The sequence below is a fragment of the Staurois parvus genome, unplaced genomic scaffold (assembly GCF_062004578.1).
Source record: "Staurois parvus isolate SC_StPar_1 unplaced genomic scaffold, SC_StPar_1.0 ptg001279l, whole genome shotgun sequence".
NCBI classification, from domain to species: domain Eukaryota; kingdom Metazoa; phylum Chordata; class Amphibia; order Anura; family Ranidae; genus Staurois; species Staurois parvus.
The window spans coordinates 110-17,058 of NW_028319075.1; the positions used below are offsets into that span (position 1 = coordinate 110).

Consider the following 16,949-nt stretch of genomic DNA (forward strand, 5'->3'; position numbering starts at 1 on the left):
TTCAGGTGTTCCAATTTCCTCCATATCATGTGATTCAGGTGCTCCAATCCCCTCCATGGACACAGGTGTATACAATCAAGCCCCTAGGCATGCAGACGGCTTCTACAAACATTGGTGAAAGAATGGGTCGCTCTCAGGAGCTCAGTGACTCCAAGCGTGGTCCCGTGATAGGTGGCCACCTGGGCAATAAGTCCATCCGTGACATTTCCTGGCTACTAAATATTCCGCGCTCAACTGTTAGTGGGATTATAACAAAGTGGAAGCAACTGGGAACAACAGCAGCTCAGCCACCAAGTGGTAGGCCACGTCACATGACAGGGCGGGGTCAGCGCATGCTGAAGCGCACAGTGCGCAGAAGTCACCAACTGTCTGCAGAGTCAATAGCTAAAGACCTCCAAACTTGGTGTGGCCTTCAGATGAGCCCAACAACAGTGTGTAGAGAGCTTCATGGAATGGGTTTCCATGGCCGAGCAGCTGCATCCAAGCCTTCCATCACCAAGTGCAATGCAAAGCGTTGGATGCCGTGGTGTAAAGCACGCCGCCACTGGACTCTAGAGCAGTGGAGACGTGTTCTTTGGAGTGACTAATCATGCTTCTTTGTCTGGCAATCCGATGGATGTGTCTGGGTTTGGCGGTGGCCAGGAGAACGGTACTTACCTGACTGCATTGTGCCAAGTGTAAAGTTTGGTGGAGGGGGGATTTGGTGGGGAGTTGTTTATCAGGGGTTGGGCTTGGCCCCTAGTTCCAGTGAAGGGAACTCTTAAGGCGACAATTTCATGCTCCCACCTTTGTGGGAAGAGTTTGGGGATGGCCCCTTCCTGTTCCAACATGACTGCCCACCAGTGCACAAAGCAAGGTCCATAAAGACATGGAGGAGCCAGTTTGGGGTGGAGGAACTTGACTGTCCTGCACAGAGTCCTGACCTCAACCCCATAGAACACCTTTGGGATGAATTAGAGCGGAGACTGTGAGCCAGGCCTCCTCCCCCGACATCAGTGCCTGACCTGACAAATGTGCTTCTGGAAGAATGGTCCAACCTTCCCATAGACACCCTCCTAAACCTTGTGGACGGCCTTCCCAGAAGAGTTGAAGCTGTTATAGCTGCAAAGGGCGGGGCCAACTCAATATTGACCCCTACGAACTAAGACTGGGGGGCCATTAAAGGTCGTGTGTGGAAAGGGCGGGGCCAACTCAATATTGAACCCTACGGACTAAGCCTGGGGGGCCATTAAAGGTCATGTGTGTGGAAAGGGCGGGGCCAACTCAATATTGAACCCTCCGGACTAAGACTGGGGAGCCATTAAAGGTCATGTGTGTGGAAAGGGCGGGGCCAACTCAATATTGAACCCTACGGACTAAGACTGGGGGGGCCATGAGAGGTCATGTGCGTGGAAAGGGCGGGGCCGACTCAATATTGAACCCTACGGACTAAGACTGGGGGGCCATTAAAGGGCATGTGTGTGGAAAGGGCGGGGCCAACTCAATATTGAACCCTACGGACTAAGACTGGGGGGCCATTAAAGGTCATGTGCGTGGAAAGGGCGGGGCCAACTCACTATTGAACCCTACGGACTAAGACTGGGAGGCCATTAAAGGTCATGTGCGTGGAAAGGGCGGGGCCAACTCACTATTGAACCCTACGGACTAAGACTGGGAGGCCATTAAAGGTCATGTGCGTGGAAAGGGCGGGGCCAATTTAGAGCCCTACGGACTAAGACTGGGGGGCCATTAAAGGTCATGTGTGTGGAAAGGGCGGGGCCAACTCAATATTGAACCCTACGGACTAAGACTGGGGGGGCCATGAGAGGTCACGTGTGTGGAAAGGCCGGCGGCCCAATACTTTTGGTAATATAGTGTATTATAAATATGTGAGAACATGACATGAATAATCACCAACACACAGCATTTCCACACATTCATTGGCATCTGAAGGGTTAACACCGCTGGCCCGGATAACCTTTGTCATCTCCCTCATCACAGGAATGCCATTTAACCAGCTCGGCACGTTGGCGGGGAGCAAATACTACCACGTGGAGGCCACTTACTGCTACCTGCGCTGGTGAGTGACATCACCGCTTGTGGGCGCCCTCAGGCTGAATATCTGAGTGTGCTCTGTAAAGGTATTGTTGGTGTCAGTCGGGGGCGCCGCACTCCTCCTAATCCCAGGACAATTTCTACCGGTGCCGTTCCAGATCGGTTTAGAAAATCGGTGGATTTAAAGTGCCGTTGTAATGTAGGCCATCATTGCTTTGTCCCATAATCGGGGTCAGGACTGAAAGTGTGCTACAGCAGCCTGTGATGTGGGTGTCATTCACACTGGGGGGAGATTTACTAAAAACCGAAGAGTGCAGAATCTGGTGCAGCCAATCGGCTTCTAACGTCAGCTTTTTAAATTTTAAAGGATAAGTTCACCTTTCGTAACATATAATCTGGGTGTAACATGTCGCGTTCAGACCGGCCCCCACGCCCCACTTTTGACTGCTAGTGGGGGGGATCTCCCCGCCCACACGGCCGCGTGGATCATTCACAGTCCTCTGTGAATGACAGACGAGTCCTGACAGTGGCTGTCAGCTTGTAGTCCTCAATGAACTACCACGGCGCTCCACAGCAGTTGATTATTCGTTCTTCTTGTCAGTATATCCGATCGCTCGTCCATCCCGTCCAGCAAGCAGATATTGTGACGGGAAGAACGAATAAACATGTTCTATGAATAAAAATAAATATTATCAATATTATACCGATATATTCCAAAGTCTACATCATCGCGCCCCTGGAGTGTAGTACCACCAAATACAGCGTGTAATAAATAATAATCATGTAGGAGCTGCTATTATACAGCAATACTTCAAATAATAACCAATATGTGAAAATATAATATAATATAATATGACCACAAATAATAGCGCTCACAAAAATAAATAAATAATAAACATACTATTAAATTAATACCACCAAAAAGGAATGCAGCCAGAGAAGGAGAAATGATTGCCTTTACAGCCTTTTATGGGTGTAAAAGCAATCAGTGTAAAAAAACAAAAATCTTCATCACCCCCCACAAGTAGTACAGTGTCACCATGGTGACCATGTACTGTTAGGGTGACAGTATGTAAAAAAAAAAAAATCTATATAAAAAAAATGGGAATAGTGGTGATAAATAGTAAGCGCTCATAAATAATGCAAGCAGCTGAACATATAGGAAAACACATAAAAAGTCCCAAAATACATAAACAGAAGAAATGCAGCGCTCTTAAAATTGATAATGGAATTAGTAGTAAACCTTTCCTTTCAACCAAAAAGCCAGGGAAGAGTTTTCAGAGCACACAGGAAGAGTTTTTCCATCCTTGTAGCCCTTGGGGATTCCTGTGCCAGTTCTTTGTGGAGGCTCATCTGGATCGTCATAGCTTTGACCTGCTGGATCATTTCCCACCACATGAGGGCGTAGGATCTCTATTCTTCCAAGCCATATGCCTGACCAGCCTTAAGTGGAGAAAAGGATCTTCAGGATTTATACACATATGCGCATTATCCATGCGCGTTCTGGTTAGTGCAAAATTCTACCATTTACACTGGGAAACAAGGAACACTGTTGTTTTACCGGACTGTGTTTACTACTAATTCCATTATCAATTTTAAGAGCGCTGCATTTCTTCTGTTTATATATAAAAAAAATGTTTAAACATTATAATTTTTGGTTATAAACTAATTTGGGTTTTTTTTTTTTTTTGTTTTACTAAAAAGATAATGGAATAAATTTTGGCCAAGATTTAGGATGAAATATTATTTGCAAAATTTTATACGAAAAACACTTTTTTTTCAAAATTTTGGGACTTTTTCATTTATATAGCAAAAAAAAATAACAATCCCAGCGGTGAATAAATACCACCAAAATAAAGCTTTATCTGTCTCAAAAAAATGCTAAAAAATTCCTATGAGTACAGTGTTGCATGACCGCGCAATTGTCATTCAAAGTGTGATGGCGCTGAAAGCTGAAAATTGGCCTGGACTGGAAGGGGGGGAAAGTGTCCGGACTGGAAGGGGGGGAAAGTGTCCGGACTGGAAGGGGGGGAAAGTGTCCGGACCGGAAGGGGGGGGGGGGAAAGCGTCCGGACCGGAAGGGGGGGGGGGGGGGAAAGCGTCCGGAAGGGGGGGGGGGAAAGCGTCCGGAAGGGGGGGGGGAAAGCGTCCGGACCGGAAGGGGGGGGGGGGGGAAAGCGTCCGGACCGGAAGGGGGGGGGGGGGGGAAAGCGTCCGGACCGGAAGGGGGGGGGGGGGGAAAGCGTCCGGACCGGAAGGGGGGGGGGGGGGAAAGCGTCCGGACCGGAAGGGGGGGGGGGGGGAAAGCGTCCGGACCGGAAGGGGGGGGGGGGGAAAGCGTCCGGACCGGAAGGGGGGGGGGGAAAGCGTCCGGACCGGAAGGGGGGGGGGGGAAGCGTCCGGACCGGAAAGAGGGGGGAGGGTCCGGACCGGAAAGAGGGGGGAGGGTCCGGGCCGGGGGGGGGGGGGGGGAGCGTCCGGACTGGAAGGGGGATGAAAGCGTCCAGACCGGAAGGGGGGGGAGGCGTCCGGACCGGAAGGGGGGGAAGCGTCCGGACCGAAAAGGGGGGGGGGGGGGGGAAGCGTCCGGACCGGAAAGAGGGGGGAGGGTCCGGACCGGAAAGAGGGGGGAGGGTCCGGACCGGAAAGGGGGGGGGAGGGGGAGGGTCCGGACCGGAAAGGGGGGGGGAGGGGGAGCGTCCGGACCGGAAGGGGGGGGAGGGGGAGCGTCCGGACCGGAAGGGGGGGAAAGCGTCCGGACCGGAAGGGGGGTGACAGCGTCCGGACCGGAAGGGGGGTGAAAGCGTCCGGACCGGAAGGGGGGTGAAAGCGTCCGGACCGGAAGGGGGGTGAAAGCGTCCGGACCGGAAGGGGGGGTGAAAGCGTCCGGACGGGAAGGCGGGGGTGAAAGCGACCGGAAGGGGGGGGGTGAAAGCGGCCGGAAGGGGGGGGGGGGGTGAAAGCGGCCGGAAGGGGGGTGGGTGGTGAAAGCGTCGGGACCGGAAGGGGGGTGAAAGCGCCCGGACCGGAAGGGGGGGGGTGAAAGCGTCGGGACCGGAAGGGGGGGGGTGAAAGCGTCGGGACCGGAAGGGGGGGTGAAAGCGCCCGGACCGGAAGGGGGGGTGAAAGCGTCGGGACCGGAAGGGGGGGGTGAAAGCGTCGGGACCGGAAGGGGGGGGTGAAAGCGTCGGGACCGGAAGGGGGGGGTGAAAGCGTCGGGACCGGAAGGGGGGGGTGAAAGCGTCGGGACCGGAAGGGGGGGGTGAAAGCGTCGGGACCGGAAGGGGGGTGAAAGCGCCCGGACCGGAAGGGGGGTGAAAGCGCCCGGACCGGAAGGGGGGTGAAAGCGCCCGGAAGGGGGGTGAAAGCGCCCGGAAGGGGGGTGAAAGCGCCCGGAAGGGGGGTGAAAGCGCCCGGAAGGGGGGTGAAAGCGCCCGGAAGGGGGGTGAAAGCGCCCGGAAGGGGGGTGAAAGCGCCCGGAAGGGGGGTGAAAGCGCCCGGACCGGAAGGGGGGTGAAAGCGCCCGGACCGGAAGGGGGGTGAAAGCGCCCGGACCGGAAGGGGGGTGAAAGCGCCCGGACCGGAAGGGGGGTGAAAGCGCCCGGACCGGAAGGGGGGTGAAAGCGCCCGGACCGGAAGGGGGGTGAAAGCGCCCGGACCGGAAGGGGGGTGAAAGCGCCCGGACCGGAAGGGGGTTGAAAGCGCCCGGACCGGAAGGGGGGTGAAAGCGCCCGGACCGGAAGGGGGGTGAAAGCGCCCGGACCGGAAGGGGGGTGAAAGCGCCCGGACCGGAAGGGGGGTGAAAGCGCCCGGACCGGAAGGGGGTGAAAGCGCCCGGACCGGAAGGGGGGTGAAAGCGCCCGGACCGGAAGGGGGTTGAAAGCGCCCGGACCGGAAGGGGGTTGAAAGCGCCCGGACCGGAAGGGGGTTGAAAGCGCCCGGACCGGAAGGGGGTTGAAAGCGCCCGGACCGGAAGGGGGTTGAAAGCGCCCGGACCGGAAGGGGGTTGAAAGCGCCCGGACCGGAAGGGGGTTGAAAGCGCCCGGACCGGAAGGGGGTTGAAAGCGCCCGGACCGGAAGGGGGTTGAAAGCGCCCGGACCGGAAGGGGGTTGAAAGCGCCCGGACCGGAAGGGGGTTGAAAGCGCCCGGACCGGAAGGGGGTTGAAAGCGCCCGGACCGGAAGGGGGTTGAAAGCGCCCGGACCGGAAGGGGGTTGAAAGCGCCCGGACCGGAAGGGGGTGAAAGCGCCCGGACCGGAAGGGGGTGAAAGCGCCCGGACCGGAAGGGGGTGAAAGCGCCCGGACCGGAAGGGGGTGAAAGCGCCCGGACCGGAAGGGGGTGAAAGCGTCCGGACCGAAAAGTGGGGGGTGAAAGCGTCCGGACCGAAAAGTGGGGGGGGGGAGCGTCCGGACCGGAAAGGGGGGGGAGGGTCCGGACCGGAAGGGGGGGGGAAGCGTCCGGACCAGAAGGGGGGGGGGGGGGAAGCGTCCGGACCGGAAAGAGGGGGGAGGGTCCGGACCGGAAGGGGGGGGGAAGCATCCGGACCGGAAGGGGGGGGAAGCATCCGGACCGGAAGGGGGGGGGGGAAGCGTCTGGACCGGAAGGGGGGTGGAAGCGTCTGGACCGGAAGGGGGGTGATAGCGTCTGGACCGGAAGGGGGGTGATAGCGTCTGGACCGGAAGGGGGGTGATAGCGTCCGGACCGAAAAGTGGGGGGGGAAGCGTCCGGACCGGAAGGGGGGGGGGAAGCGTCCGGACCAGAAGGGGGGGGGGGGAAGCGTCCGGACCGGAAAGAGGGGGGAGGGTCCGGACCGGAAGGGGGGGGGAAGCATCCGGACCGGAAGGGGGGGAAGCGTCCGGACCGGAAGGGGGGTGAAAGCGTCCGGACCGGAAGGGGGGTGAAAGCGTCCGGACCGGAAGGGGGGTGAAAGCGTCCGGACCGGAAGGGGGGTGAAAGCGTCCGGACCGGAAGGGGGGTGAAAGCGTCCGGACCGAAAGGGGGGTGAAAGCGACCGGAAGGGGGGTGAAAGCGCCCGGACCGGAAGGGGGGTGAAAGCGCCCGGACCGGAAGGGGGGGGGTGAAAGCGTCGGGACCGGAAGGGGGGGGGTGAAAGCGTCGGGACCGGAAGGGGGGGTGAAAGCGTCGGGACCGGAAGGGGGGGTGAAAGCGACCGGAAGGGGGGTGGGTGGTGAAAGCGTCGGGACCGGAAGGGGGGGGGTGAAAGCGTCGGGACCGGACGGAGGGGAAAGCGTCCGGACCGGTCGGAGGTTAAAGCGTCCGGTCCGGAAGGGGGGGGTGAAAGCGTCCGGACCTGAAGGGGGGGGGGGTGAAAGCGACCGGAAGGGGGGGGGGTGAAAGCGACCGGAAGGGGGGTGGGTGGTGAAAGCGTCGGGACCGGACGGAGGTTAAAGCGTCCGGTCCGGAAGGGGGTGAAAGCGCCCGGACCGGAAGGGGGGTGAAAGCGCCCGGACCGGAAGGGGGGTGAAAGCGCCCGGACCGGAAGGGGGGTGAAAGCGCCCGGACCGGAAGGGGGGTGAAAGCGCCCGGACCGGAAGGGGGGTGAAAGCGCCCGGACCGGAAGGGGGGGAAGCGTCCGGACCGAAAAGGGGGGGGGGGGGGAAGCGTCCGGACCGGAAAGAGGGGGGAGGGTCCGGACCGGAAGGGGGGGGAAGCATCCGGACCAGAAGGGGGGGGGGGGAGCGTCCGGACTGGAAGGGGGGTGAAAGCGCCCGGACCGGAAGGGGGGGAAGCGTCAGGACCGAAAAGGGGGGGGGGGGAAGCGTCCGGACCGGAAAGAGGGGGGAGGGTCCGGACCGGAAGGGGGGGGAAGCATCCGGACCAGAAGGGGGGGGGGGAGCGTCCGGACCGGAAGGGGGGTGAAAGCGTCTGGACCGGAAGGGGGGTGAAAGCGCCCGGACCGGAAGGGGGGTGAAAGCGCCCGGACCGGAAGGGGGGTGAAAGCGCCCGGACCGGAAGGGGGGTGAAAGCGCCCGGACCGGAAGGCGGGGGTTAAAGCGACCGGAAGGGGGGGGTGAAAGCGACCGGAAGGGGGGGGTGAAAGCGACCGGAAGGGGGGGGTGAAAGCGACCGGAAGGGGGGTGGGTGGTGAAAGCGTCGGGACCGGAAGGGGGGGGTGAAAGCGTCGGGACCGGAAGGGGGGGGGTGAAAGCGTCGGGACCGGAAGGGGGGGTGAAAGCGTCGGGACCGGAAGGGGGGGTGAAAGCGTCGGGACCGGAAGGGGGGGTGAAAGCGTCGGGACCGGAAGGGGGGGTGAAAGCGACCGGAAGGGGGGTGGGTGGTGAAAGCGTCGGGACCGGAAGGGGGGGGGGTGAAAGCGTCGGGACCGGAAGGGGGGGTGAAAGCGTCGGGACCGGAAGGGGGGGTGAAAGCGTCGGGACCGGAAGGGGGGGTGAAAGCGACCGGAAGGGGGGTGGGTGGTGAAAGCGTCGGGACCGGAAGGGGGGGGGTGAAAGCGTCGGGACCGGAAGGGGGGGTGAAAGCGTCGGGACCGGACAGAGGGGAAAGCGTCCGGACCGGTCGGAGGTTAAAGCGTCCGGTCCGGAAGGGGGGGGTGAAAGCGTCCGGACCTGAAGGGGGGGGGGGGGGTGAAAGCGACCGGAAGGGGGGTGGGTGGTGAAAGCGCCCGGACCGGAAGGGGGGTGAAAGCGCCCGGACCGGAAGGGGGGTGAAAGCGCCCGGACCGGAAGGGGGGTGAAAGCGCCCGGACCGGAAGGGGGGTGAAAGCGCCCGGACCGGAAGGGGGGTGAAAGCGCCCGGACCGGAAGGGGGGTGAAAGCGCCCGGACCGGAAGGGGGGTGAAAGCGCCCGGACCGGAAGGGGGGTGAAAGCGCCCGGACCGGAAGGGGGGTGAAAGCGCCCGGACCGGAAGGGGGGTGAAAGCGCCCGGACCGGAAGGGGGGTGAAAGCGCCCGGACCGGAAGGGGGGTGAAAGCGCCCGGACCGGAAGGGGGGTGAAAGCGCCCGGACCGGAAGGGGGGTGAAAGCGTCCGGACCGGAAGGGGGGGAAGCGTCCGGACCGAAAAGGGGGGGGGGGGGAAGCGTCCGGACCGGAAAGAGGGGGGAGGGTCCGGACCGGAAGGGGGGGGAAGCATCCGGACCAGAAGGGGGGGGGGGAGCGTCCGGACTGGAAGGGGGGTGAAAGCGTCTGGACCGGAAGGGGGGTGAAAGCGTCTGGACCGGAAGGGGGGTGAAAGCGTCCGGACCGGAAGGGGGGTGAAAGCGTCCGGACCGGAAGGGGGGTGAAAGCGTCCGGACCGGAAGGGGGGTGAAAGCGTCCGGACCGGAAGGGGGGTGAAAGCGTCCGGACCGGAAGGGGGGTGAAAGCGTCCGGACCGGAAGGGGGGTGAAAGCGTCCGGACCGGAAGGGGGGTGAAAGCGTCCGGACCGGAAGGGGGGTGAAAGCGTCCGGACCGGAAGGGGGGTGAAAGCGTCCGGACCGGAAGGGGGGTGAAAGCGTCCGGACCGGAAGGGGGGGAAGCGTCCGGACCGAAAAGGGGGGGGGGGAAGCGTCCGGACCGGAAAGAGGGGGGAGGGTCCGGACCGGAAGGGGGGGGAAGCATCCGGACCGGAAGGGGGGGGGGGGGAGCGTCCGGATTGGAAGGGGGGTGAAAGCGTCTGGACTGGAAGGGGGGTGAAAGCGTCTGGACCGGAAGGGGGGTGAAAGCGTCTGGACCGGAAGGGGGGTGAAAGCGTCTGGACCGGAAGGGGGGTGAAAGCGTCCGGACCGGAAGGGGGGTGAAAGCGTCCGGACCGGAAGGGGGGTGAAAGCGTCCGGACCGGAAGGGGGGTGAAAGCGTCCGGACCGGAAGGGGGGTGAAAGCGTCCGGACCGGAAGGGGGGTGAAAGCGTCCGGACCGGAAGGGGGGTGAAAGCGTCCGGACCGGAAGGGGGGTGAAAGCGTCCGGACCGGAAGGGGGGGAAGCGTCCGGACCGAAAAGGGGGGGGGGGGAAGCGTCCGGACCGGAAAGAGGGGGGAGGGTCCGGACCGGAAGGGGGGGGAAGCATCCGGACCGGAAGGGGGGGGGGGGGAGCGTCCGGACTGGAAGGGGGGTGAAAGCGTCTGGACTGGAAGGGGGGTGAAAGCGTCTGGACCGGAAGGGGGGTGAAAGCGTCTGGACCGGAAGGGGGGTGAAAGCGTCCGGACCGGAAGGGGGGTGAAAGCGTCCGGACCGGAAGGGGGGTGAAAGCGTCCGGACCGGAAGGGGGGGAAGCGTCCGGACCGAAAAGGGGGGGGGGGAAGCGTCCGGACCGGAAAGAGGGGGGAGGGTCCGGACCGGAAGGGGGGGGAAGCATCCGGACCGGAAGGGGGGGGGGGGGAGCGTCCGGATTGGAAGGGGGGTGAAAGCGTCTGGACTGGAAGGGGGGTGAAAGCGTCTGGACCGGAAGGGGGGTGAAAGCGTCTGGACCGGAAGGGGGGTGAAAGCGTCTGGACCGGAAGGGGGGTGAAAGCGTCCGGACCGGAAGGGGGGTGAAAGCGTCCGGACCGGAAGGGGGGTGAAAGCGTCCGGACCGGAAGGGGGGTGAAAGCGTCCGGACCGGAAGGGGGGTGAAAGCGTCCGGACCGGAAGGGGGGTGAAAGCGTCCGGACCGGAAGGGGGGTGAAAGCGTCCGGACCGGAAGGGGGGTGAAAGCGTCCGGACCGGAAGGGGGGTGAAAGCGTCCGGACCGGAAGGGGGGGAAGCGTCCGGACCGAAAAGGGGGGGGGGGGAAGCGTCCGGACCGGAAAGAGGGGGGAGGGTCCGGACCGGAAGGGGGGGGAAGCATCCGGACCGGAAGGGGGGGGGGGGGAGCGTCCGGACTGGAAGGGGGGTGAAAGCGTCTGGACTGGAAGGGGGGTGAAAGCGTCTGGACCGGAAGGGGGGTGAAAGCGTCTGGACCGGAAGGGGGGTGAAAGCGTCCGGACCGGAAGGGGGGTGAAAGCGTCCGGACCGGAAGGGGGGTGAAACCGTCCGGACCGGAAGGGGGGGAAGCGTCCGGACCGAAAAGGGGGAGGGGGGGAAGCGTCCGGACCGGAAAGAGGGGGGAGGGTCCGGACCGGAAGGGGGGGGAAGCATCCGGACCGGAAGGGGGGGGGGGGGGAGCGTCCGGACTGGAAGGGGGGTGAAAGCGTCTGGACCGGAAGGGGGGTGAAAGCGTCCGGACCGGAAGGGGGGTGAAAGCGTCCGGACCGGAAGGGGGGTGAAAGCGACCGGAAGGGGGGTGGGTGGTGAAAGCGTCGGGACCGGAAGGGGGGGGTGAAAGCGTCGGGACCGGAAGGGGGGGGTGAAAGCGTCGGGACCGGAAGGGGGGGGTGAAAGCGTCGGGACCGGACGGAGGGGAAAGCGTCGGGACCGGTCGGAGGTTAAAGCGTCCGGTCCGGAAGGGGGGGGGTGAAAGCGTCGGGACCGGAAGGGGGGGTGAAAGCGTCGGGACCGGAAGGGGGGGTGAAAGCGTCGGGACCGGAAGGGGGGGGGTGAAAGCGTCGGGACCGGAAGGGGGGGGGTGAAAGCGTCGGGACCGGAAGGGGGGGGGGTGAAAGCGTCGGGACCGGAAGGGGGGGGGTGAAAGCGTCGGGACCGGAAGGGGGGGGGTGAAAGCGTTGGGACCGGAAGGGGGGGGGTGAAAGCGTCGGGACCGGACGGAGGGGAAAGCGTCCGGACCGGTCGGAGGTTAAAGCGTCCGGTCCGGAAGGGGGGGGGGTGAAAGCGTCCGGACCGGAAGGGGGGGGTGAAAGCGTCCGGACCTGAAGGGGGGGGGGGTGGGGGGTGAAAGTGTCCGGACCGGAAGGGGGGTGAAAGCGTCCAGACCGGAAGGGGGGGGAAAGCGTCCGGAAGGGGGGGGGGGGAAGCGTCCGGAAGGGGGGGGGGGAAAGCGTCCGGAAGGGGGGGGGGGGGGGGAAAGCGTCCGGAAGGGGGGGGTGAAAGCGACCAGAAGGGGGGTGGGTGGTGAAAGTGTCAGGACCGGAAAGGGGGGTGAAAGCGTCGGGACCGGACGGAGGGGAAAGCGTCCGGACCGGTCGGAGGTTAAAGTGTCCGGACCGGAAGGGGGGGGGGTGAAAGCGTCCGGACCTGAAGGGGGGGGTGAAAGTGTCTGGACCGGAGGGGGGGGGGAAGCGTCCAGACCGGAAGGGGGGGGGGGAGCGTCGGGACCGGAATGGGGGGGTGAAAGCGTCTGGACCGGAATGGGGGGGGTAAAAGCGCCCGGACCGGAATGCGGGGGTGAAAGCGCCCGGACCGGAATGGGGGGGTGAAAGCGTCGGGACCGGAAGGGGGGGGGTGAAAGTGTCGGGACCGGAAGGGGGGGTGAAAGTGTCGGGACCGGACGGAGGGGAAAGCGTCCGGACCGGAAGGGGGGGGGGGGTGAAAGCGTCCGGACCTGAAGGGGGGGGGGGGTGAAAGCGTCGGGACTGGTAGGGGGGGGAAAGCGTCCGGAGGAAGGGGGGGGGAAGCGTCCGGACTGGAAGTGGTTAAATTTGACAGCGGGGGGGGGGGGGGGGGGAGATCCGGAGCGGGGCAGTCTGAAGGTAGCATGTTACAAGGTACACCCTGAATATAACATCTTACGAAAGGTGAACTTCTCCTTGAAATGTTTTGGCTGAACGTGGGCTTTATATGCGGGGCGGGGTATAGCGTGGGGGCGGGGTATAGTGTGGGGGCGGGGTATAGCGTGGGGGCGGGGTATAGTGCTCCTATATAGCAGTCCGTCTGAGATTTTCTGTTTTTGGGTTACAAATGAATCTCCTCTACTACACATTTTTTACGTGGGGTGAATCAACTTTTTTAAAATCATTTTTTTGTTTTGTTTTGTATTTTTCAGTATCCAATCAGAAGTGTCATTCGAAGGCGCCTATGGGAACCTGAAGAGACTGTATGACAAGGCAGCCAAAATGTTTCATCAGCTGAAGAAGATTGAGAACCGCAAGTTGTCACCGAGCAAGAAGAGGTGAGGAGGATCCCGCCCGCTGAGTGAATGAGGAGGAATGGAAATAAAACTTTTATGAGCGAATTAGCGGCATGTCTGCTGTGTATTCTGTTTACTAGATTTATAGTCCTGACGCTCGGGATAAACTCGCGGGTAAAGCGGATGTCAACCCGTCACCAACACCTCATATTCTCGTTCACGTGGTCATGTCGTTCCAAAAGTCGTTTTCATTCTTTTACAATTTATCAGCTTAATAATAAAATAATCCCTCGTGATCCAGCCATGAAAGTTCTTGTTTATAGGGTGACAACACTCAGTCCCTGTCTCCCAGTTGTGCTCCTGGGTTGTCACGTGGGCTTTCAGGAGGTTGTTGTGACACGCATTACACAGGCACGGTTCACTGTTGTCACCTTCATGACATTCACTCTCTCTGGACTCACCTCCTTGGTTCGGGTGTTCTGTTCCTAACTGTTCTCCGTGTTTGTTTTCCAGATGTAAGGACATAAAGAGACTGCTGGTCAGCTTCATGTATCTGCAGAGACTGTTACAACCAAAGAGCAGGTCAGCGACTCCTCGTGTGTCCAGGAAATTCTTGATGTTTTGAATAAAGTTTTACGTTTTTCAATAACATTTTCTTTTCCAGTTGTTTCGGCGGACAGGAAGTGATGGGAAGTCTACAGCAGAGACACAAATTTATAAATGCTTTCTTGTAGTAGAGAAAGGAACAACTTTGTATTGCTGATTTCCTTTCACTTCCTGTTTGGTGCAATCATTGTTGCTGGAACTGGAAGTGAGGGGAAATTTCTCCAACAGTCCAATGGAACCCCAGGTAGCAGTAAAAGCCCAACAGGGGTTCCGGGAAAAAAAATGTTTGGACGTACACTTTATATCTGTATCGGTGAAAGTGAACTTGCGTTGCTATACAGGAGCCCCTCGGTTTACGAACGCCTCGGTTAACGATTTTCGGTTTACGAATGAAAATCCATTGAAAATAACGGCTCGGTTTACAATTTTTTTTACGTAATACGAACGGATTAATTGGTTTTCAATGCATTTTCAAATTTTTTTTTTAAATCATGTCCCTGTACAGTATTTATGCCTTTTTTAAAGTGCACTTTATAAAGAGTTTTGAACAGATAACTTTTTTTAGTTTTTTTCTGACCTCCGGAACGGATTAATTGGTTTTCAGTGCATTTATGAATTTTTTTTTTAATCATGTCCCTGTATGCCTTTAAAGTGCACTTTAGAAAGACTTTAGAACAGATAAAACACTTTTTTTTTAATTTTTTTTACTTTTTTCTGACCTCTGGAACGGATTAATTGGTTTTCAATGCATTTATGATTTTTTTTTTTTTTTTTGTTTATGCCTCTAAAGTGCACTTTATAAATAGTTTTGAGCAGATAAAACATTTTTTGACTCTTTTCTGACCTCTGGAATGGATTAATTGATTTTCGATGCATTTATGAATTCATTTTTAATCATGTCCCTGTACAGTATTTATGCCTTTTAACGTGCACTTTTATAAAGAGTTTTGAACAGATAAAATACTTTTTTTTTTTTTTCTTTTCTTTACTTTTTTCTGATCTCCAGAACGGATTAATTGGTTTTCAATGCATTTACAATTTTTTTTAATCACGTCCCTGTACAGTATTTATGCCTTTAAAGTGCACTTTTATAAATAGTTTTGAACAGAAACATTTTTTGACCTTTTTCTGACCTCCGGAACGGATTGATTTTCAATGCATTTATGAATTCATTTTTAATCATGTCCCTATACAGTATTTATGCCTTTAAAGTGCACTTTATAAAGCATTTTGAGCAGATAAGACTTTTTTTCTGACCTCCGGAACGGATTAATTGGTTTTCAATACATTTACAAATTTTTTTAAATCATGTCCCAGTACAGATAAAACTTTTTTTCAGTATTTTTTTTTACCTCTGGACCGGATTAATTGGTTTTTAATGCAGTTACAATTTTTTTTTTAATCCTGTCCCTTTATGCCCTTTAAAGTGCACTTTATAAAGAGTTTTGAACAGATAAAACATTTTTTGACTTTTTCTCTGACCTCCAGAACGGATTAATTGGTTTTCAATGTATTTATGAATTAATTTTTTATTTTTTTTGTAAATCACGTCCATTTATGCCTTTTTAAAGTGCACTTTATAAAGAGTTTTGAACAGATAAAACATTTTTGACTTTTGTTCTGACCTCCGGAAAGGATTAACTGGTTTTCAATGCATTTACAAATTTTTTTTTTAAATCGTGTCCCTGTACAGTATTTATGCCTTTAAAGTGCACTTTATAAAGAGTTTTGAACAGATAAAAGACTTTTTTTTTTTTTTTTTTTTTTTTTTTTTTTTTTACTTTTTTATGACCTCCAGAACAGATTAATTGGTTTTCAATGCATTTGTTTTTTTTTGTTTAATAATGTTTCTTTATGCCTCTAAAGTGTACTTTATAAATAGTTTTGAGCAGATAAAACATTTTTTGACCTTTTTTCTGACCTCCGGAACAGATTGATTTTCAATGCATTTATGAATTCATTTTTAATCACGTCCCAGTACAGTATTTATGCTTTTAAATTGCACTTTATAAAGAGTTTTGAGCAGATAAAACATGTTTTGACCTTTTTTTTCTGACCTCTGGAACGGATTAATTGGCTTTCAATGCATTTACAATTTTTTTTAAATCATGTCCTTTTATGCCTTTAAAATGTACTTTATAAAGAGTTTTGAACAGATAAAATACTTCTTTTTTTTTTTTTTTTTTTTTACTTTTTTCTGACCTCCGGAACGGATTAATTGGTTTTCAATGCATTTACGAAATTTATTTATTTTTTTTAACCCCTTCACTCCGGCGCCTCCCGACCCTTTAAGGGTTTCAGAAGCCGGGAGGCGGGGTTTAGGGTCATGTGACACGCCGTCACGGCGGTCACATGAACGGGAAAGGTCCTGATCGAAAGAGGAGCTCTGGACCTTTCCGTGAGCACCGGACTAGTGCTGGGAGCGTGCAGGCCGCGCGCTCTCAGCACATATGTTCTTTTTTAATAGAACGTGAATGTGCGGCCGCTCAGCGTCTAGGCCCAGAACGCACATTTGCATGCGGCCGGCGTGAAGAGGTTAATCATGTCCCTTTTTTATGCCTTTAAAGTGCACTTTAGAAATAGTTTTGAACAGAACTTTTTTTTGACTTTTTTCTGACCTCCGGAACGAATTAATTGGTTTTGAATGCATTCCTATGGGAAACCACGTTTCATTTTACACATTTTTCGCAGAACGAATTAAATTCGTAAACCGAGGTACGCCTGCATTCGTATTAACGCGACAACGGTGCAGAAAAACGAAGTCCATGCCTGTTGTACCCTGACCCGGTTGTTTCTCCTCTCCTCCCTGCAGCTCGGTGGACTCGGAGCTGACCTCCCTGTGCCAGTCTGTCCTGGAGGATTACAACCTGTGCATGTTCTACCTGCCGTCCTCCCAGAACCTGAGCTCCGCCAGTGAAGACGAGGAGGAGTATGATGGAGGCTACTCCTTCCTGCCGGACCTGCTGGTCTTTAGGATGGTGGTGATCTGCCTGATGAGTGTTCACAGCCTGAAGAGGGCAGGTGAGGCCTGAGGGTCCATGTTCTGAGTCATGAAAAGAACTATATATATTTATTTTAGCCCCCTCCCCCCTCCATTATCACACTGGGTGTCATAAAGTGTGTGCCTGCGGAGGGCTGCGTTTACTTGCGGAGGGTCGCGCTGGTGTTCCACGCATCCCTGTGCTGTCAGTCTCGCTGATATAATTTGGGGCGCGGCGGCTGCACGGACACGGACCCTGCTCCCAATTTGACATCCATGCGGGTGCAAGGCCTTGAGGTCGGTTTGCTAAAACCAGAGGGTGCAAAATCAGGTGCAGCTCTGCAGAGAAACCAAAGCAAAGCTGAAGGTAGAAGCTGATTGGCTATCATGCACACCTGATTTTGCGCACTCCAGTCGTAGTAGATGAAC

General features: G+C 57.0%; 1 protein-coding gene across 1 annotated transcript in view; it reads left to right on the top strand.

Annotated features, from left to right (window-relative positions):
• Window positions 1-1,980: 1,980 nt before the first annotated feature.
• The window catches only part of SMG5 (SMG5 nonsense mediated mRNA decay factor), a gene marked incomplete at its 5' end in the record, with an annotated part of 38,123 nt that continues 23,154 nt past the window's right edge, over window positions 1,981-16,949 (top strand). Inside the window, 4 exons of the mRNA XM_089660813.1 lie at window positions 1,981-2,059; window positions 12,851-12,976; window positions 13,448-13,516; window positions 16,353-16,561. Coding sequence (XP_089516939.1) covers window positions 1,981-2,059; window positions 12,851-12,976; window positions 13,448-13,516; window positions 16,353-16,561 — 483 coding nt within the window. The remainder of the gene's footprint in view (window positions 2,060-12,850; window positions 12,977-13,447; window positions 13,517-16,352; window positions 16,562-16,949) is intronic.